General features: G+C 35.0%; 1 protein-coding gene across 1 annotated transcript in view; it reads left to right on the top strand.

The window, feature by feature from the left end:
- LOC119637487 (lachesin) overlaps nucleotides 1-17054 on the top strand; it is a 101884-nt gene extending 84830 nt beyond the window's left edge. Inside the window, exons 7-9 of the mRNA XM_038033519.1 lie at nucleotides 8503-8622; nucleotides 15793-15963; nucleotides 16124-17054. Coding sequence (XP_037889447.1) covers nucleotides 8503-8622; nucleotides 15793-15963; nucleotides 16124-16695 — 863 coding nt within the window. The 3' untranslated portion in view covers nucleotides 16696-17054. The remainder of the gene's footprint in view (nucleotides 1-8502; nucleotides 8623-15792; nucleotides 15964-16123) is intronic.
- The last annotated feature ends 633 nt before the right edge of the window (nucleotides 17055-17687 follow it).

The following is a 17687-nucleotide window of genomic DNA, read 5'->3' as shown; positions in this document are numbered from 1 at the left end:
ATAGCACAACAATGTACGTAACAAGAGAGAATAACGATATTCATTGCATTATAATTTATCTTAACCGGAATTAATTGTGATTAGAAACGCGGCTCCTAATAAGAAATCTTATATGCAGAGAGCCTGCGTGTAAAAACAATTTTCGATATTGCTTAATATGTTCTCCATTATTCTGAGAATGTGATGGACCTTTGAATAATTTTTGAAATAAATTTTGAAATTTCTGCATCCCTTGGTCGAAAGCCAATCGAACTCGCTTCTTTACTTCTTTACTCGCATATAACAAAAAGTTTAAATTCTCCCGTAATCCTACCTCATTTACCATATGCCGTTACACCGCTGATGTCGCTACCTCTATCTTATACTTCTATTCTATCATGGCTTCATTTGCAGAGTTTAACTTTACTTAGTTCTTCGTTTACTATCAAGGTTGCGGAATACTTAATGTGCAACAACACTTGTTGTTGTTGTTGTTGTTGTTTTTTTTTCTTTTTTGCTTTTTTCCTTTTTTTTGCGACACTCCAACTTAAATGGACATCACATGAATGAATAAGCAACACTTCGTATGTGCCCTTATAGACACTAGAACAATTCAAACTATAATATGCGTGCACATGAACGTGTGCATATGCAAATGCCAAACATTCTATCATTTATTCAACCATTACTAGTAGTCATAGCAGTAGAGATTTAGTAGCGCATTTTAGAAATTTTTTTACTTTCAATTTTCAGTCGTCTGCCATTCAAAAATGTTGATTTCACAATTTTACTGCATTAACCTACCATGTGGTCTTGTGTGGGTTTCTGGTGTATATGAATTTGTGTCGATGTTGGATAGTGATGTATGCGGTTAGTAATTGCAAAGACTATGTAACTATGTAACAATACTATGTAACAGCCTTTCAATAGGGGAATTAATTTCGTTTCGTTTTTTTTTTTTTTCTTTTTTATATGTATATATATCCAATATATTTCAAAATTCGTTTGGAGTCCCTGCTTACTAAACGCAGTGCATCTTGCATGTTCATTTTAAAATTAAAGTTCAACGCGCTGTAAAAGTTGTTGCGCTATCGTTGTTTTTAAAGTTCACTTCATTGCATTTAAAAGCCTTTTCTCTTTTTTTTTTTTTTTAATTTCGCCGCTTATGTATAATATGTGCCAGAGATCTATCAAATGTTTTTAACATATCGCAAATTTATAATTCACATGTTAAAACATCCTCGAGATATTACTTCTTGCCTTATGTTAAAGATTGCACTAGCAAACGTTAATCATGATGGGAGAGATTCTTTGATTCCGCTATTGCAGAGACGATTTCATCTCTCTATGTATATAATGGGATTTTTTTACTTGTTTAAGTAGCAAGCAAGCAGGAAAAATGTATTCTTTCTAAAACAAACCTTAGATATTCACAATTATAAGTACACGTATTAAGTTTTGAACCATTAGACGATCAAAATTGATGTTAGATGCATTGAAGTTTAAAACTAACTAAACATTATATTGAAAATTCCACAGACTTATATATTTCTCTTATATATTTATCACTTTTTACTTATATATGTATTTACTTCGGCTATAATAAAATAGCCAGAGAAAAAACTCTTAAGATTATACATAGACTATCAAAATTTTAATTAGAAATTTAATAATCTTTCCAATCAATCAAAAAAAGGAGGAACTTTTAACACGATAATATGCATAAATGAATAAAGGATACAGAGAGAGAGAGTGAGTGAGTGAGAGTGAGAGAGAGAGAGAGAGAGAGAGAGAAAAAGTAGAAAAAAAAGGAAAAATAAAACTACACCATATATACTTGTAGCGTTTAGACACACCCAGAAGCGATATAGATCAGGAATATGATTGTATCATTGCACCAATGCACAAAACTTGGCAACCGATCATACCCGTACAAATGTATTAATTTTACTAAAGAACCGTATGACGACACACTAGTTTAAATAACGGGCAGCAACAAAAGCAGACAAATAAACGCCCAGACGGACGTATTTGCCGGGATCGGCTCTCAGTCTTACGAGCTGCCAGCATCTGATTGATTCTCTCAGTTAACGAAATGCCAACGAAGTATATTCGCACTGCTATACTGCTATAATGTTTCGGTGGTGCAAAGAAAAACGTCCCTACTAGTTATTCCATACTACATATTTAGAGCAAAGTCGCTCATAAAACGTCCCACAATAATCTATATTTCGCAAGCGATCGCTTTCCTTTGCGGCTTACATGCAGCCACGTAAAACACTATACTTGTAGAATACATTGAAAATAGCTTAAAAATACAAGCGAATGGCGCTGACCGACCTGAAATCACTCGTTTACTATGTAGAAAAACATCAGTTTCGTTCTTTAAACAACTATACCGAAATTTTTCTAGTTTAGTTAAAGTATTATTATTATTATTATTATTATTATTAATTTCGCCAAAGAAATAAATTCTAAAACTAAACACTTAAAAGCATTAGCATTTAAGGCTATCGGCTTTTTATTAGAAACTCTACCGCACTTGAGATTCGAACCGACGACCATTGACTTGCTAGTGGAGATTCTTCGCCTTCGGCTACTCAGGCGGATTTAGTTAAAGTAAAAATACGTGGAGACTCCAAATCAATTGATTGATAATAAAAGTCAGGTCTAACACAAATCCTCTTTTTTTTCTTATTGCAACCATTTCCATAACGGCAATATAATACGAATTGTGGAAGGTATTAAAATGTGTAACGCAAAACAACTAAGAAAAGCAAATTTGGTCGTGGCCGACTCTTTCATACCCGTCACCATTGTTCTAAAAAAGACAAAAGCAAGTAGAGGTTTTAAATTTTCATGCTGCGTAATATGGAGTGGGTGACGCGATTTTTTCCATTTTCAAGATAAAAGTTTTTGTCGTATAGAGGCGTTGGCGTGCAAGGCCCAGATCACTTCCAAATTCTTTTGCAAGCTCGTAGGCGATATCTTCATTTCAGGTAATTGGAGAATCTTTACCACAGATTCTACACAGTTGAGCAGACGGTTAGATGGACAGACAAATATGAACCTGACCAAGAATTTATACATTTTATGGGGTTTCTGAAGTTTGTTTCTGCGCGTTATAAGGGTGTTTGAAAAAAGATTAAATTTTTTATACATTATAATATTGGATAAACGTGATTAATTTTTTTCATTTTCTAGAGGTACCGCAGCACCATAGAATATGAAATTTAAATTCAACTTGTACATTTATCTGCTCTAGTTTATAAGTAATGAGCAAAGAATCAATTTTTTATTCCTTTGATAAGCAGAGGTGTTCTCAGTAAACGCGGCGCTGTTGTGGGCGTGTCCTTCGACCGATTTGGCCCATTTTTATAATTAACCTGTGTACAAGAAAATCAAGGGTTTCTGCCAAATTTGACGTCGTTAGCTGTGAAGTTGATGGGTTGACTTTTACGGCCGGAACAATGCTTATAACAGACATAACACAGATGGGCAGACGGACATGCTTGAATCGATTCAGAATTTGATGATTGTTTGTCGGCTTTCCAAAGCTTCTTCCTGGGCGTTGCAAACGCTTTGACAAAATGAATTAACCCCCCATCCTTCGGTGATAGGTATAAAAAATGGTATCAATTCTAATAAATGCATGCAGATGAGCATTTCATTGGATAATGTACGTTTCAAAGGTAAAAGTGTTAATTTGATTATATGAAACTAATTTGACATCTACATCTCGATGCTAAGCACAATTTTGCAATTAATTCCTTATGATAAGATTGTATATAAAGCAAAAATTTCAACCACAACATCATCAACTGAAACCTTTTTTTTTTTTCTGAATTTACAAGAAATTTCTCGAACATTTGTAAATGCATTAAATATTGAATATTGAAATCAGATTAAATGAAAATTTTTTAGTGCAGAAGAGAAGAGAAATTTTGTCGAAAAGTTCCCTGTCCTATAAAGTTATTTTAATCAAGTATAAAATTAAATTAAACATTTCGTTTTAATTCTCTCGAAGAAATTTTCTTGCAATTTAAAATCATTTTTATTTAAACAACAATAACAGCAACGATAGCAATAACAAATATGAAAGGATAAAAAGAAAACAAAAAAAAAAAAAAAACGAAAAAGAAAAAGAAAACGTCTAAGGGGAAGAGAGGCAGTGTTTTTTTTTTTTTTTTTGTTGCACAATATAATGAATATGTTGCTGTAGGGGTTAGGGTTAGTTGCTACCTTTTAAAATTTCAATTAAATCAACTTTTTCAAGTCTATTGACATGAGATGACCACAAAATATTCATTTACATACACACATACGCACGCATACACGCATGCACGTACACACATCAACGCATACACGATGACATATGCACTCGAGCATACAAATCAATTAAAATCACATCACTTTAAAATTTTCATCCTGGTGCATAAAAAGAACTTGGTTGGTTATAGCTCTTGTTATCCGAAGATGTATCCAAAATTGAATAAAAATTGGTAAATAGAACACACACACACACACACACACACACAACGACTAGCAGAGACTTAATTTTCTCTCGAAAAATATTTCGAATTTAAGAAATGAAATCATAAATACATTCAAATCTATCGTAGAGCATAACATATAGACAGTAGGGGTTGACAAAAAGATACATGCATAGGCCCAAACTAATGCAATCAATTGACAAGTAAAACCACAAATTTGAGTGTATTGTTCAAAAACCTTTAACACACAAAAATCCAGCAATGCCTACACAAGCAAACCGCATGCATGATTCTATAAATTCGAATAGAAACGTGTGTGTCTGTCTATACGTACAAATGTGTAGTATCTTGCAGATATATATATATATATATATATATATATATATATATATACATATATATGATGACTACTGTCTGGTAATATAGTTGTTGTTTGCTTGGCTATCCAAGTTATTTGTCGATCTGTGTCCATACACACAGTAACCAACAACAATCTTGTGTAGCATACAAAGTGACAATAATTTACACAATATACACATTTGCTGCAAAAACACACATACACACATACCATGTGAGTGTAGATATGGACATTAAAGTGTTTTGTGGTTTTAATTCCGTTTTACCTGAGAGTCTCAAATGAAAAATGCAAAAAGAAAACTTTAAAAATCAATGAAATGTAAACGAGCATATAACTCACAAAATTTTCTGCATTCACCCGAGTAAAGCAGACTGAAAGAATATGAATAGAAATAATAACGTTTCGAGGAACTTTGATATCAAAGCACTCCTAGATCCGGAAAGTATTTGTTAACTAAGTCCATTTCATTGCAAGGTTGCTATGCTTCCTGTTGATGAATACGAGTTTTGCGATTCGGTTTACAAGATTAACGATCTTAACTATCTGCCAGTCAATTTAATATTGACACTCTGCACGACGCATATATTGGACCAAAAAATTGAAACTTATTTCAAACGTTAAAATCAGGTAAGAATCAAAACTACGATGTCAGTGTTCGTGGGCTCAAATTTCAAGTTCGATAGAGTTTTGTTTGCTCGTAGGTATAGTAAATGCTCAGTCGGTAAAGGCACCGATTACCGATTCGGTACAAAGTCACTAAGCTGCAGCCAATACCTCCCTATTTCTTTTTCTTTCCTCTGCTCTTTCTGACGATTAAAGTATTGCGCGAATGGAGCACATCCCCTAAGTTTCTTTAAAATACCCAAAATTGTCTAAATAAATCTTGTGCCGAATATTGATTAGGACTTCCGCAATTAGATACGTATAAATTGTCCGCATCATTCAATTCAGACGTTTCGGTGTTTAACAGGTAAAAATTTTCAAATTGATCCGTGTACAAGATATGCTATAAAGCGATTATTTTCCGTTCATTATTTTTTATAAATAATGCAGAAGCTTTGCATATGTAATATAAGATGTATAAGAGGCTTATAGTTCAAAACACTATTACGCGGTAAGCTTAAAGTTGACAAAAAAAAGCAACCACTGACAACTGTATGCATCGGTACTCATGTGTCCTAACTGACAATAATTTTAAGCGGAAAAAAATTATTAACTTATGAAATAAAATAAAGACTCTTATGTGATAACGAAATTGCTGATAATAGAGAATAAGAGACGTCCAAATGCTGAATGGATTGATTGAATTTGTATAGTGAACAGAGGTGCACTTATATAGTTGACTTTATATAATTATATGATATAATCGAACGATATACATATGACACACTGAACATAGTTGACAAGTAACATTCAAAAAGCATTATTTATGTGTTTTGAACACACAACATATGAAGTATCGCTAGCTAGTGTCCTAATGATTGAAAACGTTTGCAACCAACGATAGACAAGCAGCTAAGTGTAAGCGACAATACCGTTGAGTTCCATATAGTAGACATAGAATATTCCTACACATGTTATTCGTAAACTCCGCGTAATGGCCTCAGGTAATAAATATTTTTTATAGACAGCGACAGAAGCGCGCACGTAAATAAATAGCTCAGTGCATAAGTCCAATTGCTATATGTAAGCTGAATCTAATTGGCAAACCGTAATTGCATTATTGCTAAACAGTACGTAATTGTCTCGTCGAATAGCAAAAATCATCGCGGTCCATATTCGCTCGAAGGTAACACGATGGGTAAGGGTAAGCAAAAATATTGTGATGTTGGCCGGTTTTGAGGATCACCACTAAATTACGATATTTGGTTATCGTAGCGAGTAAAAACGGTTTAAATACAGTATTACGAATATCCCGCATTTGATGAAATCAATTACATGAAGACTAAACTTTATCTGTCGACGAAGCTGGCGTCTGGGAAAAAGATTCCCTAGGTAGAAAAAAATGGATACGGAAATGTCACAATAGAACTGGACACTTGCTGCTTATGTGTAGAAGGGTATAAAAGCAGAATATTTGCAGAAGGCAAAACCAGTTGGGCCAAGAAGCTTACATCGTAATATACGAACCGAGAAAATCTGAAAATGCATTATAAATATAAGATCCTGCAAACAGATCTCCTAAGATTTGCTCATAAAACCTACATTAACCCAAAAAACGCAATTCAGTGATGCTAACTTAATCTCAAATAGAATTTGAATAAACGCCTAAATTCACAAAAGCGCATTCTACGCTACAATAGTGGTGCAAATCGTAAAAACAGTACAGTGGGCCATAGACCACCATTAAATTCCCCAGACAGCTCTACACTTTTCATATGAGAATTTTGCAAAATAGGGCATTATATGGGAAATGCTCGAAGGAGTGTTCCGATCTGAAGCATTGGGCTAAAACGCAAAACATGAAAATGTCTCAAAAATTACGCTCTATAGGTTGAATACAAGGAAACAGGCTGGATAGAAAGGTTTATATCGAACTCAGAAAATAATCCTGAAGCGTCTCTCTCAAGTCTTTCTGAGTGTTGCATATATCCACACAAACTTAACACAATTTTGCACCATAAATGCTGCACAACACAATGAGAAGCTATGAAAACATAACATATTTGAGAGCACAGGTCGGACTCTTATATTAATATGTCCCTACTTCGCTGATATTGTCCTCGTACTGTTTTACTCTGGTTCTTGTTGCTGCCATATTTGGTTAGCGAAGAAGATAAGATTCGCGACAACCAAATCGATGTTCGCGTGTTCAAATCTCAGAGCGATTAGACCATACTTGGTCGTAGCTCAGTCGGTATAAGCATAACACCTTCCGATAGGGCATATATCTGCTAAAATACAACAGCTCGCTATCTGTTTTTCTTTTTGACCACGACTTTTTGAGAATAGTTTTGTGTAGGCGGTATCTCCGGAGCGATGGATTGTAAAAAAATAAATAAAATTTCCCTCTTAGAAGTAAAGATATCTTTTTGTTAGAAATTGTTTCGCAAGCGCGTATTTCGCATTGCCACTTGGAGATTTTTTTCTATACAACGCCATTGTTGACTTCAAACTCGAGAAGACTGAACCAGCTTGGCTATTGCACTATCTTATTACGGCTGAATACGATTCTGAAATATTTGACGTATCGAGTTACATAACGTATCGCAATTGTTGTTGTTATTATTGTCGTACTACTAAAATAAGTCTGCTCAAGTAATTTTGCGTTATTTTAACAAAAAATTTAAGGCAATATCGAGTACCTTTGCTTTTGCTTTTTTTTTTTTGCTTCTGTTGTTGACAGTGCAGCAAGAAATCCAGAAACAATCCGGAACAGGAGCCAGGTTTCAAGAGAAATAATGTATATATAGTCAGTCTTATTATGAATGATATAACTTTCGATTACTTTTCTATTATTTACACATATACAAATATCACGTCTCTTATTTATGCATATTTGCTATCCATTCAATGACCAACAATAAATTTATAAATATTTAAATAATTGTCACATACGTATACATATGAATATTTACAATTTAATGATGATTTATTATGTTCTCTTTCTTTCTCATTCTTGCTTGATTTTATTATCTCAACGAACACATGTGCATCTATGCATTAAAACAGTTCATCCAGTTATACAAGTACCAAATCAATTAGTCGGTGCACCACTTGGCACTGATGTTCAAATTGAATGTCACGTAGAGGCATCACCGAAATCAATTAACTACTGGATTAAGGACACTGGTAAGAGTCTTTAGTGTGTTTTATGGTATACATATCTATACGTAGACAAGTTATAAAACACACACGCGCCCGAACACTGATAATAAACGTTTATACAAACTTTTACATAAATGAATGAGTGCATAAAATCTAAGTTTCGAGTGAAAAGAGCGATTAATTCGTTTCTTGTTTAAGGATCCTTTTTTTCCATTTTCCTTTCCTTTTTTTTTATAATTTATAAACATTTCCGGCATATGTTGCACGTTTTAGCTGATAGTATGTGTGTGTGTGTGTATGTGTATGTCATAATTTAAGATAAATGGATGATGATGAAAATATGAAGAAAGTTTAAATGCAAAGAACAAAAAACATGCTATCGCCATATAGCCACGACACTGCCACTCTAACGCGCCAAATGTTTATTAATAAAAGTAAAAGAAACTTACGAGCAAATAAAAATACTTATGTATTAACGTCAAGGTCAATGTTGGACCGTCGTTACGCTCAGTGTATTCTGTTGGTCGTGACAAAATCGCCGGAAAATCACTATCCCTTAGAAAAATGTATTGTAAACGTGTTTATAAATGCATGCAGTGGTTGGTATATCCCAATTTGGGGAAAAAAAATTAAATATATTTTTGGTATTTATGCAAAACGTTCAATACATTTTCGCTTTCTATAAGGCTTTCTATAGAGTCAGCTTTAACGCATGACATGAAAGTGGTATGAATTTTCGGGAACTGTTGAACCGTGTAAAAAAGGAATTTGGCCGATATAAACTGGGAACTAAACGCTCAATTTTTTTGATTAAAATTGCATTCCATGTACTGATTTGATTACTGAAAAATTCTGATTGAATTATTTTGCATTAAAAATCTTCATTGTAAATTGCTTAGGACCTAAGCTTACAACAAGCTACGATAATGGTCGGTCATTCGTGTGTTGTGTAAGCTGTTCGAAATACACATCAATTCTCGCAAGCGACACTTAATTCACAAATTATTTGAATCATTATTTATTTCATTTCGCTTTACATCTTGTCTCTCTGAGTCATCTTGCCCTGACCACATTATGAATTTGGATTTTTCTAAAAGTGCTTTAATTGTTTTTTATAAATTTATAAAAGTTAAAAAAAGAGTATTTAATACAATTCCTTCAATATCAAATATCAAAAGAATTCGACAAAAATCAATCAATCTTCTAAAGATTCGGCGTAAACTATATGCCAATAGAAGAATATATAACTCGGGAGCCTACAAATACCTCCTTGCTCTCCAGTGGCCGTAACACTTAAGTTGAATTCTTCCATCACAAATCCATCTAGGACCACCTCATGTCTTCGTGCAAGTCGTCTGGGCATGCAATTGCCACTCCCAAAATACGGCAGCACTAAAGAAAAAAGGCTATGTGAGAATGAAGTTAATCTGAAGTACCCAGTAACGTTGTCGTAACCTGACATAGCCTATTATGAGATGTGACAAAGTGCGAAAAAACTGGCTTGCAATAAAAGCAGGACATCATATGACCCATTTAAATTTTCTTATAAATTTCGTGACATTTTCGTGTTAAGAAGTTTTTTTTTCTTTGTTAGTTTAATGGCCAGCACACGTTCATTACAAAATTCGCGTAAACCCTAGTACAACGGGTACATAGCTGCGAAGAATTATGTAGACGAGTTTCTGAACTGTAAGGGACTCGCCGATTGTAACTCTGTATTAGAATTTCGAATGATTGTTTTGCATTTTTTATGATCAAATACGCATGATTTCCTTTATATAATTTAAAAGTGATAAAATATTATCGTCTGTCGAGTTGTCATTTCACAAAAGAAAAATTTAAAAGTGATAAAATATTATCGTCTGTCTAGTTGTCTTTTGTGAAATGACATCTCATTTTTACATAATCCAATCATGTTAGACATTTGCACACTTTTAATATGCATGTCACTGTTGGCCTGGGGGAGTTACATTAATCTTTTATCCTATTTTATATAACATTAACAATTCGATTGTCTGAAGCATTGCCCAGTCTTAAGCAGTTTGAGATTTCCACTTGATTTAATCATATTTGTTTGTGTTTAAAAATTTTTAATTAAAAAAAATTAAAATAGAAAGTTAAAAAGTATAAAACAAGCTTCACGTAGTGGTTAAAATTCAGGTATTAGCAAGAAAAGAGTGAATGGGTAGCACAAAAATTGGTTTAATTGAATTTAGAAAAAACGAAAAACTCAAAAAAATTGATTCAAAATGATCGGATGTTCATCCATTTCAAATATTTATCTGTTCATGAAAAAAGTTCATTACATTCTTTCTTCAAAATTCAAATCTATATATATATAAATCTATATATATATATATATATATGTATATGTATATATATATATATATATATGTATATGTATATATATATATATATATATATATATATATATATATATGTATATGTATATATATAAAAATAACTTTTTCAAACCGTTATACTTGTGGAGCTTTTTGAATTTCTAGGCGTAAAGCAGATCCAAATGATTTACTTAGTGCGTTTATCTGTAAGAAAACTTCAGCTTTTTCAAGCATGCTGGCTCGAAACCGAGTTGCATTATTTTCAAATTACATGCGTGACTATAACTTCAGCTTAACCGTAGAGATTGTGAGAATATTTTTATTATAAAAAGTACTCATCTTCATCACATCACACTCTAGAAGACATTAATTTCAGTCAATGGATATTGTTCTTCTTTCATTTAAAGCTATTGACGCTTTAATTAAAAAAGAGCTGCCGTACAGTCTAGTGATTAGAATGCCGGTCGTTTAAATCAGATACCCAGGGTCGATTCTTTGTGCGCTAGTAGCGCTTTTTAATTGTACTTTTATTACATATGTCGGTATAGTGGAGTACGCGAAATTAAACGATATGCGAATGCCATTGAAGTTAGGAGAAGTAGAAATTTTACTTAGCTGCGTGTGCGGAATTTCTGCCATGTATTTTTTTTAAGTGTTTTCTTTTTGAGAGAAATGCTTTTGGCGGCCGTATATTGCTCAGCAGGAGTAAATGAATCGATTTATAGATGTTTCATAGCCTACTTATCGATGGTCCACGTTTCGAACTTTCGTTTCCGATTTCAAAACACTTACTATTAAAATTTTCTGGATCACTTACATCAAGTCAAATCAGAGAAATCGATTCTTAGATCGCCCAATGAATACTAACACTGTCATAATTTTCCTTCTTTCCCAAGTTATGACATCAAAGCTGAAGTTCATTCTATGAAGTTCATTCTAAATTTTTGTTGATATTTTCATTTTAAAGTCTTAAAGCACGTGAACTGCTTCAAGAACTCACATAATTAGAAAAAAAAATCGTATCTATCATAAACGAGGACGAGTCCAAACAGCCCATTTAGAGAACTTACAATATACAATACATATGATATAATATGTAATGGAGATGTAGTGTAAAGGAATCTTTTCTGGTCACAGTTACTGCTGCGTGTCGACGCTTCCATGGCCAGAGTAATTGATTTAATTTTATGTCTTTTATTAGGTTAACTTCAAAACATTTGTCGTTCCATTGTTTTGAAAATCATAACAATCACGTCATTTATACTAGACTCTGCCGTTTTGGATATAACTAAGACATCACTCAATAAGTTCGTAATACGACATATAGATGTCGCCACTATCGATGAATCAATATGATTGGGAGATAATGCACATCTTCAAACGAATTTTATGAAAATGTAAAACGATAGAATTGCCACAGATTGTAACAATTAAGACAGTAGCCTGAAATTTGATATGAATACTCATAGGCCGATTAGGATTCAGTGCTAAGAGGTGATTGTAATCTGCCCAAATACACGCCCACAGTAGATAAAAAACTGAATAATTCGACAATTTCTTCATATATTTGTCTACAACTTTCAATTCCGTGAAGACGTGTCCAAAATGCTGTTACCCAAATGAGGGTCGACTTCAAATTCTATTCGAAAATATTCCCAATTGGTTTGCTAATAAATCCGCTGTTAACGATAGGTAATATGAGAGACAGCTTTCGCAGTTACTTAAACAATTTTGGTCAGTGTAGGAAGGCATTATGCCCATAAGAATTTTTTCATTTTCATATCATTCTTTCTCCAAAATTCAGGAAAATTAATTCTATTAAACCAACTATGTATCATTTATATTCGAAATGTTTTGCCATTTTCTGGCAAAATCATTATTTCGTCAGGATAGAGCTTTTCGCATTTTTAGACCAAGTGCGTCTACTTACAATAAAATATCGAAATATTTTCGGAGATATGAGTAATTGAGAAAATTTAAAGATCCTATAAAAAAACGAACGGTCACAGGATTGTCGAATGAGTAGTTCGCTTTGATCGAAAACATAGACACTTACCAAGTCATCGATTTCTAACCAAGTAAGTAAGAGATTCAGTTGATTGATGAAACTTTTTTGTTCATGAATCGCTTATAAGGTTCGGGTAAAAATTTGTATCACTCAGCTTCCTTTGTATAACTTACTGAAGTAAGAAGTGCCCACGAATTGGTCCAAGACTGGTACACAGCATTCAAATACGCAGTACGCAAAAGTCTAAAAATATTTACAAAATTCGACCAAAAAAATCCTTACAAAACAGAATATACGTTAGCAAGTTCACCTTTACATACTTTGCTGTAGAAACACACACACGCACACATACACACACACAAAAGTTGCGAGCAGAAGAGGATCCCTGTACTATTGGTGGGCAGATAAAATAGGGTCCCTGGGAGCGAACTGCTTGAAAACCAGGCGAAATGTGCAGCGCTCGGGGGCAAACTTTAATGAACTGCTTACACTCTACACAGACTTGCGCAGTGACTTAAAGGAGGCCATAAGCGCTAAGAAAAAGAAGAAGCTTTGATAGAATATTCCAGGATGCCGATATCAACCCGTGGGGAACGGCATATAAAGTCGGCCTGAAGAAGGTCAAAGGACAGAGAGGGCCACATGTGGTGTTCGCTCCCGCTCCGGCAAATTGTAACAACATTTTTTCCGCAGAGGCCGCCGTACGTTTTGGTGGACTTCCAGAGAAGATGAAGCAACAACAGGAATTACTGCCGACAAGCTTTTGAGCGCCTGCAAAAGCATTAGAGACAAAAAACTCCTTGCCCGAACAGAGTCCCAAACAAGGCCTTAAAGGGACAGATACGAAAGAGGCCAGACGTCTTCGTGACGATGATGCAAAGGTGTCTGGAAGAAAGATCCTTCCAGATGAATAGCCATCGTCCTAATGACCAATTTGCCTGTTACACACAATCGGCAAGATATTGGAGGCGGCCCTACGCGAATGCCTGCTAGTCGTATTAATCGTCGAAGAAATACGTACTCGCTCGGAAAACCAGTACGAATTCAAAAGAGCGCCGTCTACGGTAAATGCCATAAATCATGGCGTGACGCTTGCCCCAGACGCTATAGCTGGAGATCGATGGAAGGGCGGTGATAAAAAGTATTGCGCCGTCGTTACACTAGACTTGAAAAACGCTTCAATTCGGTGGACTGTGGGATCATTCGTAAAGCCCTCATAAGAATGCAGGTTCCAAGGTATATACTTGAGATAATAATATACTACCTTCCGAACCGCACGTTAGTGTATTGTAGCGACAATGGAAAAGAGTCGCATAAAATAACGGCGGGTGTCCCACTGTGATCAGTTCTTGGTCCTCTCTTGTGGAATATAATGTACAACGGCCAGTCTTCTGTCGGTGCAACGATTATCGGCTTTGCCGATGATATAGCAATCGTAGTGGTCGCGAACTGCATTGCGCAGGTAGAAACGAGGGCTAACGAGGCTATCGTTAAAGTGATGGCATCGGTAGAAGGGGCGGGGCTAGAGATAGTAGAGCATGAGGCGGTGCTAATAAGCAGCCGAAAGCGCGTTGAAACATGCTGCATCCGAGTCAAGCAACACATGATGCAGTCATCTCCCGCTCTAAAATATCTTGGAGTTATACTCGACCATTGACTCAACTTTAAACGCCACGTTGAGTAAGCGGCTAAGAAAGACGTTGGCATTCAGGCGTCATTATCGGAGAATATATATTTAATATTGGAGGCTCAAAATTCACCAATCGGAAAGTAATAGCCCCGGTGATAACTTCGGTCTTAATGTTTGGAAACCCAGTTTGGGCCGGAACACTCACAGTGAAGGCGGTGTACCAAAATTGGCGGCAACATATCGCCCAAGTGTGCTGAGGCAAATATGCGGGTTCCGGACTGTGTCGGAGGAAGTTGCCCTTGTGATTGCTGGCGCCATGCCAATCGATATCTTGGCGGGCGAAATGAAGCGCATCCATCAAACCGCACCAGCGCCCCCTCCAAACAGGCTATGAAAACAGAAGAGCGGCTAGCGACGATAAGAATATGGCAATCGCGATGGGAAAAAACAACGAAAGGAAGATGGACGTTCGTTCTTATCCCAAATGTAACGCAATGGATCGGAAGGCCACACGGTGAAGTAAATTACTACCTCACCCAGTTCCTGACTGGCCATGGCTGTTTCAGGTTTGGGCACGACAATTCGCCAAATTGCCCGGCATCTTTCAATGCAAAATGTTCGAGAATGGCAGACATCAAATAGAACCGAGTGAAATATTGAAGGGGTTGAATGCCAACGGAGAAGCCCAGAGACCCATAAGAGACTTTGTAAGCAGAGTGATCAATGAACTACTTCAGCTCGAAAAACAGCGGGAAAACAAAGGGAGTGAAAGCCAATAGTGTATTCCATTGAGATTTCACCATAGCAAGCGCGCTTACGACAACCAGCCTCCTCGAAGTAATACTTAACAGGCGTCCCGCGGGGGAAGCTGGAGGAAGCGTGTGTCGGGGATAGTTTTTAGTAAGTAGGCACCATGGATGGCGAATCTTGAATGCTGCTAGTAAGAACCAGCCGTATCTGTTAAAGATTTTCTGCCTCTAGCTCGCAGAGAAAAACACACACACACACAAACATTCATTTGTCGGTATATAAACATTGTTAAACAAATTTTATCTGAACGATTGTGCATTAACGTAAATAGTACTTTATATATATATATATATATATATTTACACGTAGCAAAACTTTAATCCGTATTTATATTATATATGAAATATACGACTATCTATATAAAAGTGAATAAAAGACAACTTTTTCAATCCTCTTGTCAACAGGTGAAATGATTGTGTCATCATCAAAATATCACGTACAGGAATTATCGAAATCAATGTATGAAACGAAAATGACAATGATTGTAAGAAATTTTCATAAAGATGATGTCGGCTCGTACCGTTGCATTGCGAAAAATTCTTTGGGTGAAGTTGACAGCAGTATACGTTTATACGGTAAGTAAGAAATATCAATTTTTATAAAAAATCGTTTCTTAAGAGAAAACATGTGTTTACGCGTATTGCAATTTCTTTACCGTGCAAGTTTTCATAATCAAAAACTTTTTATATCACTATATGTAGAGTTTTTTTTTTTTTTTCATGCTATTATATAAAGAAATTCCCGGACCAAATCGTAAAGTGCCGGCCAGCAATAAACATGCCGTTGGCTCTGATGCGGATACCAATGACATTTTAAAGCAGAAACAATTACGCGTCACTTATCAACCGGATGATGAAGATCTGTATGGCTCGGCCGAGGATTTCGATGACAGTGATTCACCGCTGCCGCCACCATTAACGCCAAATGTTTACTATACATCGGCAAACGGTGTCAGCCATAAACATGCCACCCACAAGCCGGGTGTTGTGGGCTTGGGACCAGACGCTGTAGGTGGTAGACATCATCATTATAATGCCGTCAACGGCGGTGGCACGTTGGAGTTTGGTATTGGTTTACCTGGCAGTATAAATGGCAATGGAGTGACCCGTAAACCGCCGTTTTATGGTAAAACTGAAATACGCGGCAATGCTATGGACAATAATGAATTAACTTCGGCTGCTTGGTCCAAAACAGTAACAGCCATAACATTAACAAGAACAAGAACAACAACAACAACACCAACAATTATCCAACTGTCAATAGCATTTTGGTGTTGGCGCTGGTGGTATTGTTGTTGCTGGCAATAGTTTTAGTTGTACAGTTTAATACATTCATTTAGTTGCAATTTATTATAATACGTACTGTAAAGAAAAAAAAAGGAAAAAAAAAAGAACAAAAAAAAAAAAAACGCAGGCCGCTACCTGTACATGTGACGGTATCATTACCGTAGTCATTGGATAGTTGTGTATGTAATAGTTTATATTAAATACTGACAAGTTATGTGTTGTGTTCCACTAAAGTTATAAAATGTTGTTTATAAAAGTGTAGATGTATATGTATATGAATAAATAGAGAAGAATACGGAAACGAGAGTACATATATATGCTATTAATTTATATACATATTATATTTATTTATAATAAATACATATATATAAAAATTTCAAGTATTACATTTGTAAACATATACTCCTATTACTTAAATATAAACAAAATCTGCTGAAATTATATAAACATATACATACATGTATGGTAAGCTTATTGTTAAGACCAATATTCATTAAACATGTTCCGAAGTTATAAACCGTTTCGACAAGTTTGCCGAATAAAAAACAAAACATATTTTTTTGTTCCATACGCGACGTCACATAAATGATATAAAATAATTGTATAAATTCTTCATAAATGAATTTATGGTCGATGAACTTTTCAAAAATCCCTTTTAGGGGGAGAAGGATTCTTTTAAAGAGATAGGCCGACAATTTTCTGAAAACTTATCAACCGACACACATATTCTTATATAATATTATATATTCGGTAGGTAGAAAACTTACAAACACACTTCTTCTTCTGTTTGCCATCAATTGAAACTCTAGATTTTTGATCACTTTGAGATGCTAAATCGCCCTAAATGGCCATATTCCTCTAGCCATCGATATTGAAAATTAAGACAAGATATCGAATACTGTTCTATACATACTCTTAGTTATAGACTTCAAAACAAAAAAAAAAAATTAAAATGACCATAATCCACAAAACTCCGAACAGACTCGCTCGTAATATCTAAGAAAAATTGCAAG

This window comes from Glossina fuscipes, unplaced genomic scaffold (genome assembly GCF_014805625.2).
Source record: "Glossina fuscipes isolate IAEA_lab_2018 unplaced genomic scaffold, Yale_Gfus_2 59, whole genome shotgun sequence".
NCBI classification, from domain to species: domain Eukaryota; kingdom Metazoa; phylum Arthropoda; class Insecta; order Diptera; family Glossinidae; genus Glossina; species Glossina fuscipes.
Note: the sequence above shows the minus strand (reverse complement) of the source record. Positions and strands in the feature narration are given on the sequence as shown.